This window comes from Martes martes (genome assembly GCF_963455335.1).
Source record: "Martes martes genome assembly, chromosome: X".
Classification (NCBI taxonomy): Eukaryota; Metazoa; Chordata; class Mammalia; order Carnivora; family Mustelidae; genus Martes; species Martes martes.
In genome coordinates, this window is record NC_137897.1 from 51,180,564 (window position 1) to 51,200,714 (window position 20,151).

Sequence of the window (20,151 nt, forward strand, 5' to 3'; positions counted from 1 at the left end):
GATGACCTATGATGAATACAACTACTGCAAAGAATTTAGGATTCCAGGAGGTAGAAATCTTTGAGGGTGGTGTATTCATACTTTGGAAAGAAAGGGAGCCCTTTATCTCTGCATCTACAGTCCCCTGAAACAGAAAAAGGGATCCTTCATTTTCATTTGTCCAACTAACTTAAGAGAGTCATCCAGGTGGAGATGGCAGGGTGACAGAGAAAGGAATGGAAGGCAGTTGGGTACTAACTTGCCAAAAATTCATTGTGTCCCAGATGGTGGATCCACCTCTGAAGTAAGGTAAAGGTGGTATGGTGGGAAAGAGAAAGACCAAAAAAGAAAAGGTGCTATTTATAATTTCAAGTCCCCAAACATCTCAACTAGTCTCACCTCAATCACTTGGTAGGTATTTGAGAGAAGACCAATACAACCAAGGTTGCTAACATGATTAGGTATTTATTGAGCATCAAAAGAACACCAGAGCACTAGAGTCACAGTTCAGGAGCAAAACTGAAATCCTGGTCTATTGCATACAAATTTTAATTAAAAGCTATCTGGCCCTAAAAAAGGGGAAGTGATCCTGAATACAACTGGTCCTCTGAGCTGGCAAAGCTGAGTTTCCCTCTGGTCTTCTGGTGGCAAGATGCCAAAGTTGAGCAGTGTCTGGAGGCAGGATGACCAAGTCTTAATGCTATGAGAAATTCCCTCTGGTGTTCAAAGAGAAGCAGTAGAAAAAGACAAAATAGATGGGTCTAAGGCCTGACCCAGTAGCAGGCTTGCCGATGTGCATATGGTAACTTCTTAGGCAAAAACCAGTCACTCTTAGGAACCTCAGTGTTGGGCAGGGAAGACATGTTGGGTGGTCCAGGAAGAGAGGTAGCAGGGAATATGTCTATGCAGAAGGCTGAATAGGAAATTATGTCAGTAGGCCCTGGCTTAGCAGGACATTTTTAGCAGACGCCAGTGTCCTTGGTGGCCAAAAGCTCATAATCTGGAGGAACTGTGTGCAGCAGGTGAGCACAGTCACTGTTGATCTGGGCGATGGTCTGGTTCTCCTGGCCCAGGCAGAGATCCTCAGAGTAGTCATTGCCTGGAGTCTGGGAAGATGGCTCTTTGCTGGAGCAACCACTTGTGAAAATTGCCACTCTCCAGGCTTCACCAGAATTGCTGGCCTCTCTGGCATGTGTCCTGTGGCCCAAGATCCCACCACCCATAAAGAGGGACTTGAGCCTGGGACTCTAGTTTCCCGCACTTCTGTCCTAAATTTGCCAACTAACCCTTAGGTTCTTGTTATCAAGGAATTCTGGGAACAGGAGGCTGATGGATCTGGTTATCCTGTGTGATCAGTGAGCCAAGAAAGAACTTCAGGAGGTTCTTCAGAGAGGAAAGAAAGCAGTGCTCTGACCCTGAAGGCCTTTGGGCTTAGAATTGGGTTTGTGCCAACCTCCCTTTCCTTCATGCCAGTGATTAACAGAATGAGGGCAGGGGAGGGTTCAGAAGATGGAAAAGCAGAGGCAGTCTTACCTGGCCACTTCATAGACATGCTCTAGAAAAGAAGGAGGCATCAAGTCAGAAGTCTCCATGGGGAGTGGACAAGGGCCAAATATGGACACTGGTTGCCAGTCAAAGGGTGAAGGAAGGGGAGACAGAAAGGGAGAACTGCGAGGTATTGGGAAGATAAACTGAAGCACAGGGATACAAATTTCTCAGAGAAAGGTCTAGGGAATCACACTTGGTTACGACCCTCTTTGGCATACTCTCACTTGGAACATTGGGCTGGAAGAGTTGCCTGGTGTGGTAGGGGAAGGGACACTGGAACTGGACACACTCACCACCCAGGAATCTTGCCAAAGATCCCAGGGAGTTTTTGTGGAAACTAGTTGGCCAGGCCAGAGCCTGGGCAGAAGGGATTGAATTAATCTGTCAGGGACCATGACCAAAGCCATTCCCAAATGCACTCATCTCCACTGGGCACCCAGAAAATGTCTTTAAGTAGATCACCATTGCCCCCTAGTGTCTGTGGAGGAGAACTATCTATATTCTGTGCAGGCTTAAAGGTTCTATAACCTGGTACAAATGTGGATGTCTCTTGATACTGCCTCCAGGAGTTTATAATCTTATAGGAATACAACTGGGAATGCATGCTTTAAGCCACAAAAAAGCAAACAGAGCATTCCCTACACCATCTACTTTGTGATACAGCCATATGTTTTCATGTCTTACCTCCCCCACTGGCCTGGTAGCTCCCATAACACAGGTGTTGTCTTTTTCATTTTATATGGTCACTGCCTGGCACATAGTGGGCAATCAGTAACTACATGTTAAATTGAATTGATGGCCCAAGGCTATCTCTCTCTTACAGAGAAGTAAATGATAGAAATTTTGGGAAGACAATCCAGAAGGGAAAAAGCATAAGGCCATGAGGTGTGTGGCCTATTTGCCTGTTGAAATTCAGTGATTCGAAATGAAAATAAGGAGTGGTGGGGGTAAAGAAGATAGGCTATATCAGAGAGGGCCTTAAATAGAATGCACCATTTTGACTTCTATCCCCTGGGCCGTGAGAATCCTTGGAAGGTTTTTGAGAGAGAAACAATAAAATATGGTTACAGTTTATACCTAGTTTCATTGAGACCATGATTAATAATTTTTAGTATTCCTGGGATTTGTGGCTACCTGGGACATCTCTACTTTCAAGTTCAACCTCATGAGTCATAGTCATGCTAACTGGCCAAGACCAGAGCTTATACTTAAGACCCCGGAGAAGGAAATTCTTAAGGCTGGAGGAAGTCATGGTGGAAACCAAGCTACTTGGGAATAGGAGCTGCTACAGAAAAAAAAAAAAAAAAAAAGACACTAATGTTAAGCAAAATGGTGAGTGCAGCAGGTATTGAGGCGTAGCTAGGTTTTACTTAGAAATGAATGTCCAAACTCTTTTCCTGCTCTGTTGGCTTACAGTTGTCAAATATCCCTGAAAAGTACACCTTCATAATGTCACTCCTTTGCTTAAAAAAAATTAGTGACTTCTAGTTCCTTTGGAAGGCCTAGAGAAAAAATTCCAGGTTCCTTCGCCTGCTATTTAAAACACTCTATAATCAAAAGTAAACTTCCCTTTCCCCTGCATTTGCTCATGTATTTTCTCCACTGAGGACCTTACTCACAGTCATCTTTAAAGCATTTGCACCTTACTTTTGTAGTTTCTCCTTCCTGGAATGCTGCCTTCTAATTTGTTTTCATCCTCCAAGGCCTGGTCTAAGTTCCATCTCCTTCTAAGAGTCCTTGTTAATCACTTAGGCTCTGACTCTCTTCTTCTCTGGAAAACTTTAGTATTGATTGTTTTCTCCAGGCTTTGAGTCTATAGCCTTTATTGCTATGTATGGATATTGATAAACTTCATGTTTCTACTTTGAATCTTCTAAATAAATTCTAAGCAACTTGAGACCAAGGATTGTGACTTCTGTTTCTCTTGCACCCTCATTAGACCATCCATTACAGAGATGGCTTGTACAAGGCTTTGTACCAAAGATTTGTGAATTAACTTCAATAAATCATATTGTTATTGTTGGCTTGCATGTCTGTCTCAATGCACCCTAAACTTCAATCCCAAACTATGCTAAGAGTCTTTTGAAGTGCCTAGCACAGTGGCTGATGCAATTTATGCTTAACTGTGCTCTCAGAATGAATTAATGAGCAATGTCACTTAGTCATACTCATCACTCACCTTGTTGGGATGTCTTCCGGCAAAACATAACATAAGCCATGATGAAGACCACAATACAACACAGGGAAATGATGAGAACAATGGAGAAGATAGGCAGGTCCTTTCCTAGAAGGCAAAACAAGACAAAGAGGTGTATTGTTGAAAATGAGTTCAGAAATAGATTCCAAGGATCAGCCCAGACCAGCCCATAACCCTTTTTTTCCCCATTTTTAATTTTCTCCTAGCTTTATTAGATAGCCAGAGAGACAAACAAGACCCAAGACCTATGAGAAAGGCTGGAAAGAGGCTAGAAACTCCATGTATAAGCACATTCTTCCAAACCCACTAATTGATGACTGATTGGCTTGGGCATTTAAATTAGTTCTCCATGCTTTCCACAGGATCAAGACTAGAGGTTTTCACCTACTCTTAAAAGAAAGTAGTATCTGACTTCCCACTTTACAAAAAAGCTTCGTTATTGATATTCTGGTCAATTACTTCTAGCCAAATTTTTTTTTTCCCCCTTGGGGAACCACTTGACACTGTGAGAATGCAAACTGGTGCAACCACTCTGGAAAACATCATGGAGATTCCTTAAAAAGCTAAAGATAGAACCATCTTATAACCCAGTAATTGCACTTCTAGGTATTTATCCAGAGGTTACAAACATAGTGATTCAAAGGGGTACATGCACCCTACCTAATGTTTATAGCAGCAATGTCCACAATAACCAAAATGTGGAAAGAGCTCAGACATCCATTGACAGATGAATGGATAAAGAAGATGTGAGAGATATATAGATATATATCTATATGTATATAGATATATAGATAGGTAGATATCTATATCTATATAGATATCTATATATAGATACACAGATATATAGATACATAGATATATAGATAAGTAGATATAGATATCTATCTATATATCTATATCTACCTATCTATATATAGATATATCTATCTAGATAGATCTAGATAGACCTATATCTATATATAGATATCTATATCTATCTATATATATAGATATATATATAGAGATAGATATTTATATCTATAGATATATAGATATAGCTATCTATCTATAGATAGCTATATCTATATATATCTATAGATCTAGATATATCTAGATCTAGATATATCTAGATCTATAGATATATATAGATATAGCTATCTATAGATAGATAGCTAGCTATATCTATATATAGATATCGATATAGATCTATCTAGATCTATCTACATAGATCCATCTAGATCTATCTATATAGATATATCTATATAGATATATAGTAGCCTATATATATATAGGTAGATATTTATAGTAGATATAGATATAGTAGATATAGTAGATATATAGATATAGTAGCCTATATATAGATATATAGATATATCTATATATCTAGATATATCTATATCTATATAGGTATATATATCTCCCAGCCATCAAAAGGAATTGAAATCTTGCCATCTGCAATGATGTGGGTGGAACTAGAAGGTATTATGCTAAGTGAAATAAGTCAGTCATAGAGAGACAAATACCATATGATTTCATTCATATGTGTAATTTAAGAAACAAAAAAGATGAGCATCGTGATGCCTGGGTGGCTCAATCGGTTAAGCATCTGCTTTTGGCTCAGGTCATGATCCCAGGGTCCTGGTATGGAATTCCACATTGGACTCCTTGCTCAGCGGGGAGCCTGTTTCTCCCTATGCCTTCTCTGCCTGCCACTGCCCCTGCTTGTGCTCTCTCTCTCTGACAAATAAATAAATAAAATCTTTTTTAAACGATGAACATAGGATAAAATAATAAAAATAAAATAAGATAAAAACAGAGAGGGAGGCCAACCATAAGAGACTCTTAACTCTGGGAAACAAACTGAACATTGCTGGAGGGGAGGTGGGTGGGGGGTGGGGTAACTGGGTGATAGGCATTAAGAAGGACACTTTCTGTAATGAGCACTGAGTGTTTTGTAAACTGATGAATCACTAAATCTTAACCATGAAACAAATAATACACTATATGTTAACTAAATTGAATTTAAATTAAAAAAAATTATCATTCCAATTTTAGTATATGTGCTGCTGAAGCAAGCACTGAATTAAAAATAAAATTAAATAATTCTTTTATTCACACTCTTTGGGCACATACTCAGGTTTCTCTTTCTTCAAAACATATTTCAAAAGATTCTCCTAAATAGCTATCCCAATTGTGCCTACAAACTCAAGGAAACCACTGGTCCGGGCTTCCAGTCCTGGATCTGTTATTTACTTCTTGTATGACCGTGGTAGGCAGAATAATGGTTATCTAAAGATGTTCATATCCAAATCCCCAGGATCTGTGAGTATTTAAGTTTAAATTATAAGGAGGAATTAAGGTTGCAGATGTATTTAAGGTTGCTAGTTAGCTGACCGTGAGTTGGGGAGATTAGCTTGATTATCAGGGCATGCTCAATGTAATCAAAAGGGTCATTTAAAAGTGGAAGATGGAAACAAAAGAGATCAGAGTTAGAGAGAGACTTGAGGATGATACATTGCCAACTTTGAAAATGGTGGAAGGCAGCCAAGAGCCAAGGAGCGTGAGTAGCTTCTAGAAGCTGGAAAAAACAAAGGAACTGATTCTTCCCCAGAGCCTCCAGAAAAAAACACAGCCCTGCTAATAACTTGATCTTAGCTCAATGTGTTAGATGTCTGATCATCAGCAGCACATAATACATTTGCATTATTTTAAGGCACTACGTCTGAGGCACTAATTTTTATAGCTGTCAGAGAAAAAATAAATACCATGACTACTCAGGTAGTAGTATCTTGTTTTCCCATAAGTTCAATGAAAAGATTGTATAATGTCTAATGTACTGTAGCTAAAATATTCTGAGTCTAGGGGATGCGATTAGGGGATAAAGAGGAGTAGGAATTCCATTGTTCTTAGGATTTTTTGCTGCAACTGGCTTTATTTTTACCAATCCCTAAAATACTTTGTCTTAGAAATCTGGAATATTACTCAGTCATAAAAAATAATACAATTTTTGTCATTTGCAAAAACATGGGTGAATCTAAAAGATATCAAGATATCATGCTAAGTGAAATAATTCAATCAGAGAAAGACAAATACCTTTTGACTTTACTCATGTGGAATTTTAGAAACAAAGCAAATGAACAAATAAAACAAGAAACAAACAACAACAAAACAGATATAAATATAGAGAACAAACTGGTGATTGCCATCAGGGAACATTTAGGTGAAGGGGATTAAGAATATGGTTATCATGATGAGCACTGACCAATGTATAGAATTGTTGAATAATTACATTATTTTCCTGAAATGAGTATAGCACTGTGTTAATTATACTTGAATTAAAAAAATAAATTTAAAAAATCTGGTATTTGTGGTCCTCAGAACTGTGGTTGGAGCTGAGAAAACTCAAGCTACATCTCTTTGATTTCCTGGTTGACCTATTCATTGTTTAGTAGCATATTCTTTCACATCAACGTATTTGTGGTTTTTCTAATTTTTCTTTTTGTGTGCTTGACTTCACATTTCATAGTGTTGTGGTCAGAAAATATGCCTGCTATGATTTCAATCTTTTTGTACTGGCCTTATTTGTGACCTAGTTTGTAATCTGTTCTGGAAAGTGTCCCATGTGCACATAAAAATAATGTGTATATGGACCACATCTTCCTTATCCATTCATCCGTTGAAGGGCATCTTGGTTCTTCCCACAGTTTGGCGACCGTGGCCATTGCTGCTATAAACATTGGGGTACAGATGGCCCTTCTTTTCACTACATCCGTATCTTTGGGGTAAATACCCAGTAGTGCAATTGCAGGGTCATAGGGAAGCTCTATTTTTAATTTCCTGAGGAATCTCCACACTGTTCTCCAAAGTGGCTGCACCATGAGAGACTACAGACTCTGAAAAACAACCTGAGGGTTTTGAAGGGGCGGGGGGTGGGAGGTTGGGGGAACCAGGTGGTGGGTATTAGGGAGGGCACAGATTGCATGGAGCACTGGGTGTGGTGAAATAACAATGAATACTGTTATGCTGAAAATAAATAAATAAAAAAAAAGAATGTGTATTCTGCTGCTTTAGGGTGGAATGAGAAAACCAAAGCTATAAACTGATGGAGATTAAAGGAAGGATCCCCTTTAGAAGGAGCCAAGGAGCAAACAAAACAAAACAAAAACTGATGGAGGATATAGGGCACACACCCAATATCTGAAAATTCCCATTCCTCCTGGGTTATCTTCACATTTTCTGAAACCAAGTCTCCAAAAATTATCTTCCAATTCCCTTGTGTTATTGGATGTTGCTCTGCAAGAGGCATGGAATTATGGAAGCCTTTAAGCCAAAGGTGGCAATGCAAAAATATCCCATTAAACAGGTTTGGAAGATGGCTATAGATAGACCAAAAAAAAAACCAAAAAAAAAAAAAACAAACAAAAAAAACCCACAAAAAAAACAAAAAACAAACAAACAAAAAAACCCAAAAACCTGCAACCAGAAGGGGAGAATTACATGGACATTAAGGATTGCACAATTATTGAACATAATAAAAATAAGTTAAAAAGTCCTCTCCCCTACAAAAAAATAGTTAAGAAATCCACAATTAATGATACACAGAGGATGAAACCAGTTATGATAGTCATTACTATTTAGCATCAACTAATTGAAACAGATGCTTACTGTAAACCTGAATTCTCAGAAGTCCCCTGTTATACTAGACATCAACAACTTTTGTTGCAGGACCATGTGTGGTATGGGGAGTTCTAAGGGATAAGGCAGAGCAGCTCAGGTGATAATAGGTTGCTCAGTGATTAAGGAAAGCATCTAATTATCAACTACTGTAACATTTTTTCACTTTTCAAACAATCAACGCAGTCATATCAGTGCATACAAGCTGACTATAAGCTTCAGGTGAAACACTAAAAAAGCTTCTCTTTGGGGTTTGGATCTTTGAGATCATGACTTAGGGATTCTTGAAACTTTGAAGAAATCATAAATCAGCTTCAAGCTGCTTGGTGAGCCCTGGGTAAGAGCTCAAGTAATGAAACCCTGAAATTACCCTTAGGTAGTCCAATGTCCATCTCCTAGGAAAGTTGGCTGAGGTCATGGTTCCATTCCTATTCCTGCTTAGAGTGTTTGGGAGGTGTATTACTATGACAACAGAGGACCAGCTAAGTACACATCTACCACTTAACCGCACTTTGACTTTGCTCATTACTGAATTTGTATCTCTCCCTCTCCATATCACCCACCCTGCTCATCTTCAGGGCCTTTGACCATTGTTTTGAAGAATTGTTTTGAAGAATTAAATTACACAGAACAGTGTGTATTGTGGGAAGTTTCAGTTGCGAAGTTCAGAGCCAAAAAGGAAGGATGGAAATCCTGAATTTTTCTTACCTGGCTCAGCACTGGTCTTCCCAAGATAGCCATCCACATCAGTGGTCCAGGTCCAAATCAGGTTCGTTGTAGATGTTGCTATGAGAAAAAAGTGTTTGGCTCAGAGGGCTCTCTTCCATCCAAGAACTATGAGGTAGAGGGTGACTGCAAAGTTTGGGTGCCTTCATTGGGCATCAGTGCTGAGCTTTCCAGAATTCCTGGTCATGTATTGGTCATTATTACTATGAGATGAGGTATCTTAGTTTCTTATTGTTAGTGGTAGGAAGAGGCACATGGAGAGGGTGGTGCAACATATCAAAAGTCCCATAGAAAGATAAGCAACAAAACAGATCTCAGAACTTTCTCTTTTCCCATATGTGCATTCCAACTCTCTCTTACTTTTGTCTCAGAAGTTTTCACAAAGAGGAGTATACATATTTATGATTCCACTTTTTCACAACTTTTTAATCATTGCTACCTTTCTTTTGTTTCCATTCTGTTATTTTCATGTGTCCTCTGAGGAACCCAGTGACCTCCTATTACCCATATAATGGCTCCTTTAGCTTCTATGGCATCATTTCAGGACTCTATTACACCTGAACCATAGTGAAACTCACCTTCCAAGGGATATTTCATGGTTGTAGGTGTTTCAGTCTTAGTCTTGACTGACTTTGAGGAGTCTGCAAGGAAAAGGGAGTCCAGTCAAGGGTGTTGGCACCCTAAAGTGAACAATTGAATTCCCTGGGGGAAATCAGTAAGTAAGAAAACCAACTAAGAGGAAGTAAGTAAAGGCCAGTCAGGTCTATACCTGGACCTCTCTCAACACTTTTCTCATGATGCTGGAAAGATGGGTGTTACCTGTTCATCCTTCACATCATTTTAAGGTAGGATTATTAAACCAGAGTTCATAGACCTCCAAGGAATGTGTAACTAGAGTCCAGAGTGTCTTTCAATATGAAATGGAAAGACATTTTGTTTTTACTAACTTCTGAAATTTAGCTATTAATTTTCTTGAGAGGGACTTAGAAGGTATTACAAGGAAGGAGGCTATGGTTGATGTCAATGGGATTGGTAGAGTTATGACCTCTGGACACTTGTTTCTTCACAAAAGCAATACAATAACTGACAACATTTTTAAAAATCAGTATTTTTTCCAAGATTTAAAAAAAAATAGTCAAAGATTTGCATCAATCCAGGGAACATTTTTTTAAGAAAACAAAACAAAACACTTCTTTGTTGTTAATAACAGCAGTTTTGTGCCGTTTGAACTTCCCCTAACCCCTTTACTCCTCCCCAGGACAATAGTAGGTTTGAGTGACCTGAACAGATTAATTTCCAAACCACTTGTGCAGTGGTTTCCTGACTCAAAAGGCTTGTCTTTTTGGTTATCCAGTGCTAAAACTCTCCCTTGGGAGAGAGGTATATGTGTCACAGAACTGCCTGAGACAATGGATAACAGTTGAGTGAAACAAGAGACTGACCAAAAAACTTAGAAAGGAAAACTGAATAATGAAATGTCAACTGGAGCTTTGAAAATCTCTGACACATTCTTAATAATCTGGAAGTTCACTGCCAAGCATAGTGCTGTGTGCATGCTCAGGAAAGACATGAGAAGGTCAAAAGCTTTCACCTCTGGCTAGCCTTGAGACTCCATGTAAGCAAGAAGTAAAGGTTATGGCACCATTATAAGCTACCTGGGTGAGTGCTAAAGACATATTTCAACAGGCAACAGAGCCCTTTAGAAAAGACTGGGGAATGTATTGGTTTTGGGTATTTAAAGATATCTCTAATTATTAGCTGACTACTAAGCTAATATAGTAGAGACTTCACTGCTTCACTGGCCATCTGTGACAAAGAATACCAGAAGTATACTGGATTAATTCAGAAAAGTCACTAAACAAATAAACAGCTATTAGCACAACAAGCAATGTCAACAAGAAGCCCTGGAGGAAGATTGAGAATCAGACTTCCATAACTGTCACATTATATTACTTAAAAACTCCAGTTTTCAACAAAAATATGAGATATTAAGAAAAACTAGAAAGCTCATAGACAGGTAAAAAAGTCAATAAATGGAAATTGTTTCTGAGGAAGCAAAGGTATTAGATTTGCTAACCAAAGATTCTGAATAAATTATTTGAGACTGTGTTAAAAAGTAAAGGAAAATATGCCTAAAGAACTGAAAATATGAAACTGATTCAAACCAAATAGAGAATATCCATAAAGAAACATATATTATAAAAGAGGAAATAACTGGAGTTGAAAGGTAAAATCACAAAAAAGTCATGAAGGGCAGAAAATTTTAATAGAGCTGATCAAAGTGGCAAAAGAAAGAATCCATAAATCTGAAAAGATGAAAATTGAAATTAGCCACAAAAACAGAAAAAAAAAGAGAGTGAGGAAAAATGAGCAGCACCTCAGAGACCTGTGGGACATCATCAAGTGTGTCAATGTACACGTAATAAATGTTCTAGAAATACAGGAGGAAAAGGACAGAATATTATTTATGAATAATGTCAAAAAAGCCCCAATATGATGAAAAACATTATTCTGCAAATATGAGAAGCCCAATGAACTCCAAGTAGGAAAATTAAAAAAAAAATCTACACCTAGACACATAATTAAAAGCCAAAGCCATGAAACAATAATGAAAGCAGCAAGAGAGAGTCGAGTCATCATGTATAAGAGATTCTCAATAAGATTTATGACTGATTAAAAAAAGATTTATGACTGATTTCTCCCTATGGAAAACAGAATAGGGGTTCATCAAAAAGTTAAAAATAGAACTACCTTATGACCCAGCATTTGCACTACTAGGCCCTTAACAAGAAAATAGTGATTTGAAAAGGCACATGCACCTGAGTGTTTATAGCAGTGTATATAACCATATTTTGTTATATTAAAGTGTGTAAATGGGGTTTTTTTTAAACTACTTTTCTTACTTTTCTTCTATCTGATTTTAAAAGACAACTACACAGTCTCCAGATGGCCGAGTAGTAGGGGGAAACATGGAAACATGGAAAGAGCCCAATGTTCATCAACTGATGAGTGGATAAAGAAGATGTGATATATATATATATATATATATATATATATATGAATATATAAATATATATATATGAATGAATATTACTCAGCCATCAAAAATAATCAGATTTTGTCATTTGTGATGATGTGGATGTAACTAGAGGGTATTATGCTAAGGAAAATAAGTCAGTCAGAGAAAGACAAATACCATATGATTTCACTCATATATGGAATTTAAGAAACAAAACAGAGGAACATAGGGGAAGGGGAAGACAAGCAAGATAAGATAAAGATAGTGAGTGAGGCAAAGCATAAAAGAGTCTTAACTATAGGGAACAAACTGAGGGTTTCTGGAGGAGATGGGGTAATTGGGCATTAGGGAGGACAGTTCATGCAATGAACACTGGGTGTTATATACAACTGATGAGTCACTAAACTCTACTCCTGAAACTAATATTACACTATATGTGAACTAACTTGAATTTAAATAAAATCTTTAAAGAAAAAAATATTTATGGCTGATTCCTTACTGGAAACAAGGGAAGACATGATACACTGAGATGACATTCAAAGTTCTAAAACAAACATCCCATCAATCAAGAATTCTATATTTAGCAAAACCGTATATATTTAGCAAGAACATAGGAGAAATTAAAGCATTCTAAGATAAAAAATAACTGGGAGATTTTGTCACAAGCAGACTTGTCCTATGAGGAATCCTAAAAAGAATTCCTCAAACTCAAGTAATAGGACACTAGGTAGTAACTTGAATCAACATGAAGAAATAAAGCATCAGTGAAGATAACTACATAAGTAAATATAAAGAGTATTTTTTTTTGTAACTACTTTTCTTCTATCTGATTTTAAAAGACAACCACACAGTATCCAGATGGCTGATTAGTAGGGGGACCCTATGCTTGTTTGCCTTGTCCCTCAAACACAGCCAGATAAATGACAAATCATTCTGAACACCCCAAAAATTAATCTGAGGACTGAGAGAGCAAATTGCACATCTAGAGGCAGAAAAATGGCCACACTATGGAAGGTAGGAGATGTGGAAAGTTGATTTGGGGGAGGAAAGAATTGCAGGGGCTGCAGAGGCAAGAGACCCCTGATCACAGAGAGAGAAGTGAGAGAAAAAGAGAGAGAGAGAAAGAAAGAAAGAATGAAAGCAGTGTGTAAGGGAAAGAAAGAAAGAGAAAGAAACTCTTCCCCAAAACCATTGGCTGGGAAAAAGAGAGGGACTATCACAAGTTTTTATAAGCAGGGGAGCTCAAAGTTGGAAGTTTTAGAAGTCTGCAGCATTACCATGGTAATGCCTAGTGGGCTTAGCATTGTTTCTGTGGGGAAGGAAGGTAGAGGCCAAGAACAGATAGCGTGGTCTGAGGATTCCCTAGGTTGAATGGGGAGAAACAGTTCCCTCTCTTGGAGTGCGTTTGGGAGAGGTGGCACTGTCTCTCAGGGGATAAAAGAGAATATGGGTGCTATTGGGTGGTCCCATTAATTAGCATTGCAGGAGAGGCAACTGCTGAGGACAGCTAACCCGGAAGCCAGAATTTGGCTCTGTTTTACTATAAGTTCCTCGCCCCACATCGTTATGTGACTACATTTCTAGGGGAAAAAAAAAAAAAAAACAACAGCAGTCACAGCATGGTGAGACCATCCCCCAGAGGATCAGTGCAGGTATGACCTGTGCCAGGTCCTTGAAATTTCGAGCTTTGAACCCCAGACACATGCCTGAGATAGGCACAAGAGTAAAGTGCCACCAGGTAAACAGAAGACTCAGACACAGAGTGAAGGCACAAGAGTTGAACATAAGAGGGGAGATTGTTCACTCTTCTGTGAGGGCTTCCTAAACAGCAACAGGTGAAAACTTCCCTTTCTGGGGATGAGAGAGTGGGGTGACACTATTTTAGCTCTGCCCATCAGAAGAGACTGAATTCAGTGAGCAACACAGTGCTCCCCGTATAGGCCGGAGCAGCTTACCTCAAACCTCACACTACACCCTGCAAGTACATCTATACAAGGACAAGTAGCCTGAGGACCAACACAGCACACCCTTGCCCTGGAAGACTAGCACAATATCCCTTCCTGCATGTGCCAAGTCTACTGCTGCAAAGCTTCAGTTCCTGGGGAAATAGGATCTAGCTTTTTCTAACAAGCACACCAAAACGCACCTTGTTAAAAGTTGGCACACGCTGGACCAGGTCCAAACACTCCACACTATGAGCAAGAAGAAACTCTGCAGAAGACTGATCATAAGGAAAGAAGAGCCAAAACACAAGAGTGGAGTGCACACAGCATACAGCAAAAAAAATCTTCTTAAAGCACCATGCTCTGGACAGTATATGATCTCTTCTTAATATAACCATTACTTTCAAGAGCAGGAAACATAACAGCTTTTCCTAACACACAGTAAACAGAGGTCTAAGCAAAATGCCAAGATGGATGAATTCATTCCAAAAGGAAGAACTGCAAGAGATTACGGCCAGGGATCTAATCAGAACAAACCTAAGTTGGCCAGGGGGAAACATTAAGATGGTGGAGGAGTAGTGGACCCTAAATTTGTCTGGACACTGGAATTCAGCTAGATAGTTATCAAAGCATTCTGAACACCTAAAAATCAATCAGAGATCTGAGAAAAGAAATGTTGCAATTCTACTAATGGAAGAGTGACCATTTTTTTGGAAGGCAGGAGGTGCAGAGACTTGAATCCATGCTGATATATCGGAGGATATGGCAGAGGGGAGGGTGCTGCTTAAGGAGGTTACCACAAAAAAGTGATAAGCAGCAGAGCACAAAATCAAAACTTTAAGAGGTCTTCTGCAGTAGGGGAGATTCTTTGCTTATAGGTTCTCAGGTGGCAAAGCAGAGTAGAATCCCAGGTGGGACAGCATGGTCTCAGGAATCTCAGAGTCACAAGAACAGGGGTGCCTGAGTTAGGCAGAGTTCCCAGGCATAAGAATGGAGAAGCCAGCTGAAAAGAGTGAGTTTAGGTGCTGCCTTTCTGTGCTATGTTGCCATAAATTGCAAACCGCTGCTTGGTCATGCCTCCAGTATCCTGGCAGAGGCCCATCTAAAGGCAGAGTTATGGCAAGATCCACCCCTTCCACTGGGAGGAATAGCATGGTCTGTGCTGCAGGTGTCTGTAAAAATTGTAGTCTTGAAACTCAGTTGCATGTGTCAGATGAAAATGCTCAATCACAGATCACAGGCTGGGTGGACACAGAGTTCAGACAGAAATCAGGGAGATAAAAGTGATTGACTGCTTCTCTGTGAGGGCTCACTGAAGAGCTGTGGGACACAAACCTTAAGCCTAAGGGTTAGAGAGTGGAGTGCTGCCATTTTCATTCCTCCCATCGGTCCTGAAATCCTTCAGAGAGCAAAACAGCACAATATAGTGGATTCTGAAACCACTTACACTGAGCCTGGCCCCCTAGCAGGGAAGGCACATTTCTGCAACTTCAAAGGCACCTGAGAATCATCTCAACAGACACTTCCTGCAGAAGACCACCAGGAAAAACTGGCTATCACAAAGTTTACAGGTAATAAAAAACTGAAAATCTTCAGCTCTTGGGGAAAACAAAATATAGCACTTATGGGTTTCTTTAAATTCTTTAGTCTTTCAGTATTATTTTTTCTTATTCTTTCAATTCTTTTTTACTCTTCTTAAATTTTATTTTATATATGTGTCATACACACACACACACACACACACACACACACACACATATATATATATATATATAAAAGAAATCCTGGATCCTATTTTGGGATCTCGTTTAAGTAGTTGGGATCTTGTTTCTTTTAACAAGCAGACCAAAACACACTGAGGATCTAGTTTTGTTTTGTTTTGTTTTTTTGCACACTTCTGTTTTGTTTCTTGTTTGATTCATTCTTATTTTGTTTTGTTGTTTTTTGTTCCTTTTTTTCCCCCTGTTGTTCTTGTTATTACTGTATTTTATTTTTCTTTTATTTGTTTTCTTGATAAAATGACAAAATGAAGAAATTCAACCCAAAAGAAAGAGCAGGAAGTAGTACTGACTGCCAGGGATTTAATCAATACATATACAAGAGAGATATCTGAACTAGAATTTAAAACAATGATTATGAGGATACTAGCTGGGCTTGAAAAAAAACATGGAGGACACTAGAGAATCCCTTACAGTAGAAATAAAAGAACTAAAATCTATTCAGGCCAAAGTTAAAAATATTATTACCGAGATGCAGTTACAAATGAAGGTTTTAACAGTGAATATAAATGAGGCAGGAGAGAGAGTCAGTGATATAGAAGGTAAAATGATGGGAAATAAGGAAGCTGAAAAGAAGGGGAAAGACAAGTATTTTATTACAAAGGGAGACTTAGAGAACTCAGTGATTCCATAAAGCAAGCTACTATCCAGATAATAGAGGTGCCAGAAGATGAAGAGAGGGAGAGAGGGGCAAAACTTCATTTTGACAAATTGTAGTTATGAACTGCCCTAATTTGGAGAAGGAAACAGGCATTCAAGTCCAGGAGGCACAGAGTACCCCCCTCAAAATTAATAAAAATAGGTCATCACCTTGACATAAGATAGAGATGCTTGCAAATTTCAAAGATAAAGAGAAAATCCTGAAAATAGCTTGGGGCAAGAGGTACTTAACCTACAAAGGTAGAAACATAAGGCTGGCAGCAGACCTATCCACAGAGACCTGGCAGGCCAGAAAGGACTGGCATGATATATTCTACATGCTAAATAGGAAAAATATGCAGCCAAAAATACTTTATCCATCAAGGCTCTCATTTAGAATAGAAGAAGAGATCAAAAGTTTCTAGGACAAACAGAAACTAAAGGAATTTCTGAACACTTAAGCAGCCTTACAAGAAATATTAAAGGGGTTACTTTGAGTGAAGCGATAGCCAAAAAGTAACAAAGGTCAGAAAGGAACAGAGAGAATCTACAGAAACAGCAACTTTACAGGAAATACAATGACACTAATTTCATATTTTTCAATAATTACTCTGAATGTAAATTGACTCAATACTCTAATCGAAAGACATATGGTATCAGATTGGATTAACAAAAAAGAAGGCCCCCAATATACTGGCTACAAAAGACTCGTTTTAGACGCAAAGAAATCTCAAGATTGAAAGTGAGGGGGTGAAGAACCATTTACCATGCTAATGGGCATTAAAAAAAAAAAAAAGCTAGAGTAGCAATCTGTAAATCAAAAGAACTAGATTTTTAAACCAAAGGCAGTAATAAGACATGAAGAAGGACACTATATCATAAGGAAAGGGCCTATCCAACAAGAATATCTAACAATTGTAAATAATTTTGCCCTAAATTGGAAGCAGCAAAATATATAAATAAATTAATAACAAAATTAAATAAACTCATTGATAATAATACAATAAGAGTAGGGGATGTTAATACCTCATTTACTGCAATAGACAGATAATCTAAGCAGATCATCAAGGAAACAAGGGCTTTGAATAACATAGTAGATAAGATGGACTTAACAGATATTTTCAGAGCATTTCATCCTAAAGCAGCAGAATACATATTCTTTTCAAGTGCACATGGAACATTCTCCAAAAATAATCACGTACTTGGTCACAAATCAGGTCCCAACTGGTAGCAAAAGACTGAGATTATACCATGCACATTTTCAGACCACAATGTTTTGAAACTTGAAGTCAAAGACAAGACAAATTTGAAAGGAACACAAATACAAGGAGGTTAAAGAGCATCCTAATAAAGAATGAATGGGTGAACCAAGAAATTAAAGAAGGATAAAAAAATACATGGAAGGAAATGAAAATGAAAACATGACATTTCAAACCTTTGGGATGAAGCAAAGATGGTCTTATGAAGGAAGTATATAGCAATACAGGACTTTCTCAAGAAACAAGAAAAGCCTCAAATATACAATATAACCTTACACTAAAAGGAACTGGTAAAAGAAAAGTAAATAAAGCCTAAATCCAGCAGAAGAAGAGAAATATAGTCTTTAGACTATATCAGAGCTCAATGATATAGAAATGAAAAAAAATAGTAGACTAGATCAATAAAACTAGGAGCTGGGCCTTGAAAGAATTATTTAGATCAATAAACCCCTAACCAGACTTATCAATAAGAAAAGAGAAAGGAATAAATGAGATCAAATAAATAAAATCACAAATGAAAGAGGACAGATCACAGTCAACATTGAAGAAATACAAACAAATACAGGAGAATAGTATGAGCAATTATATGTCAACAAATTAAGCAATCTGGAAGATATGGATGCATCCCAGAAACATATAAACTACAAAAACTGAAAGAGGAAGAGAGTGAAAACCTAAACAGACCCATAACCAGCAAAACAATTGAATGAGTAATCAATAATCTCCCAAACAAACAGGAGTCCAGTATCTGAGGGCCTCCCAGGGAAATTCAACCAACCATTTAAATAAGAATAAATAACTATTATTCTAAAACTGTTTCAAAAAATATAAAGGGAAAGAAAACTTCCAAACTCCTATGAGGTTAGAATTACTTTGACCTACAAACCAGACAAATACCTCACCAAAAAGGAGAACTACAGACCAATATCCCTGATGAACATGGATGCAAGAATTTTCAACAAGATACTAGCTAATAGGATTCAACAGTACATTAAAATGATTATTCACCATGACCAAGTGGTATTTATTACTGGGCTTCAAGGGTGATTCACCATCCACAAATCCATGTGGTACACCACCATGGATAAAGGAAAAGAACAAATCAGTGATATAGAAGATACATTTATGGAAAATGATGAAGCAGAAAAGTAGAGGGAAAAAATATTTGATCACAAATGTAGACTTAGGGAACTCAGTGACTCCATAAAGCATAATAACATTTGTATCATACGATTCCCAGAAGAAGAGAGGAGAAAAGGGACAGATGGTTTATTTGTGAAAATTATAGCTGAAAATGTCCCTAAACTGGGGAAGGAAAAAGACATCAAAATCCAAAACACACAGAGAACTCCTATCAAAATCAATAAAAAAGCCAGTCAACACCAAGACATATCATAGACAAATTCACAAAATACACAGACAAGGAACAAATCCTGAAAGGTGCAAGGGGGAAAAAGAAAAAAAAAAAAAGACCCTTAACCAAAGGCAAATCAGGTTCACAGCAAATCTCTCCACAGAAAATTGGCAGAGAAGAAAAAAAGTAACATGATATATTAAATGTGCTGAATTAGGGAAAAAATGAAATAAAAAATACTTTATCCAGCAAGTCTGTCATTCAAAATACAAGGAGAGATAAAGAGTTTCTCAGAAAAACAAAATGTGCAAGAGTTCATAACCACTAAACCAGCCCTCCAAAAATATTAAACAGGACTCTGTGAGTGGAAAAGATAGACCAAAAGCAACAAAGACTAGAAAGGAACAGGGAACATCAACAGAAATACCAATTTTACTAACATAATTGAGCTAAATTCCATATCTATCTATAATCACTCCAAATTTAAATGAACTAAATTCTCCAAACAAAAGACATAAGATATCAGAATGGGAAAACAAACAAACAAATAAGACCTATCTATATGCTGGCCACAAGAGATTCCTTTACACCTAAGACACTTGAAGATTGAAAGGAAGGGGATGGAGAACGATCCATTATTCTAAGGGACATCAAAGAAAAGTTAGAGTAACCATACTTATATCAGACAAACTAGACTTCAAAAAAAAAAAACAACACTAGTAATAGATGAAGAAGGGCACTATATCTTAATTAAGAAGTCTATCAATCAAGAAAATCTAACAATTTCAAATATGTATGCTCCAAATTTGGAAGCACTCAAATATAAAATCAATTAATAACAACCTTAAGGAAACTCACTGATGATAATACAATGAGCGTAGGGGAACTTAACATTTCATTTACAACAATGGACAGAACATCTAAGCAGAAAATCAACAAGGGAATAATGGACTTTAATGACACACTGGACTAGATGGACATAACAGATAAATTCAGAATATTTAATCCTTAAACAGCAGAATACACATTCTTTCCAAGTACACATGGAGCATTATC

At 37.7% G+C, this 20,151-nt stretch overlaps 1 protein-coding gene across 1 annotated transcript in view; it reads right to left on the bottom strand.

Annotated features, from left to right (window-relative positions):
* Positions 1 to 432: 432 nt before the first annotated feature.
* Positions 433 to 20,151, bottom strand: part of VSIG4 (V-set and immunoglobulin domain containing 4) — a gene marked incomplete at its 5' end in the record, with an annotated part of 38,533 nt that continues 18,814 nt past the window's right edge. The window contains 4 exons of the mRNA XM_080795866.1: positions 433 to 1,218; positions 3,703 to 3,811; positions 9,086 to 9,163; positions 9,682 to 9,744. Of these exons, the coding sequence (XP_080651992.1) occupies positions 939 to 1,218; positions 3,703 to 3,811; positions 9,086 to 9,163; positions 9,682 to 9,744 (530 nt within the window). The 3' untranslated portion in view covers positions 433 to 938. The remainder of the gene's footprint in view (positions 1,219 to 3,702; positions 3,812 to 9,085; positions 9,164 to 9,681; positions 9,745 to 20,151) is intronic.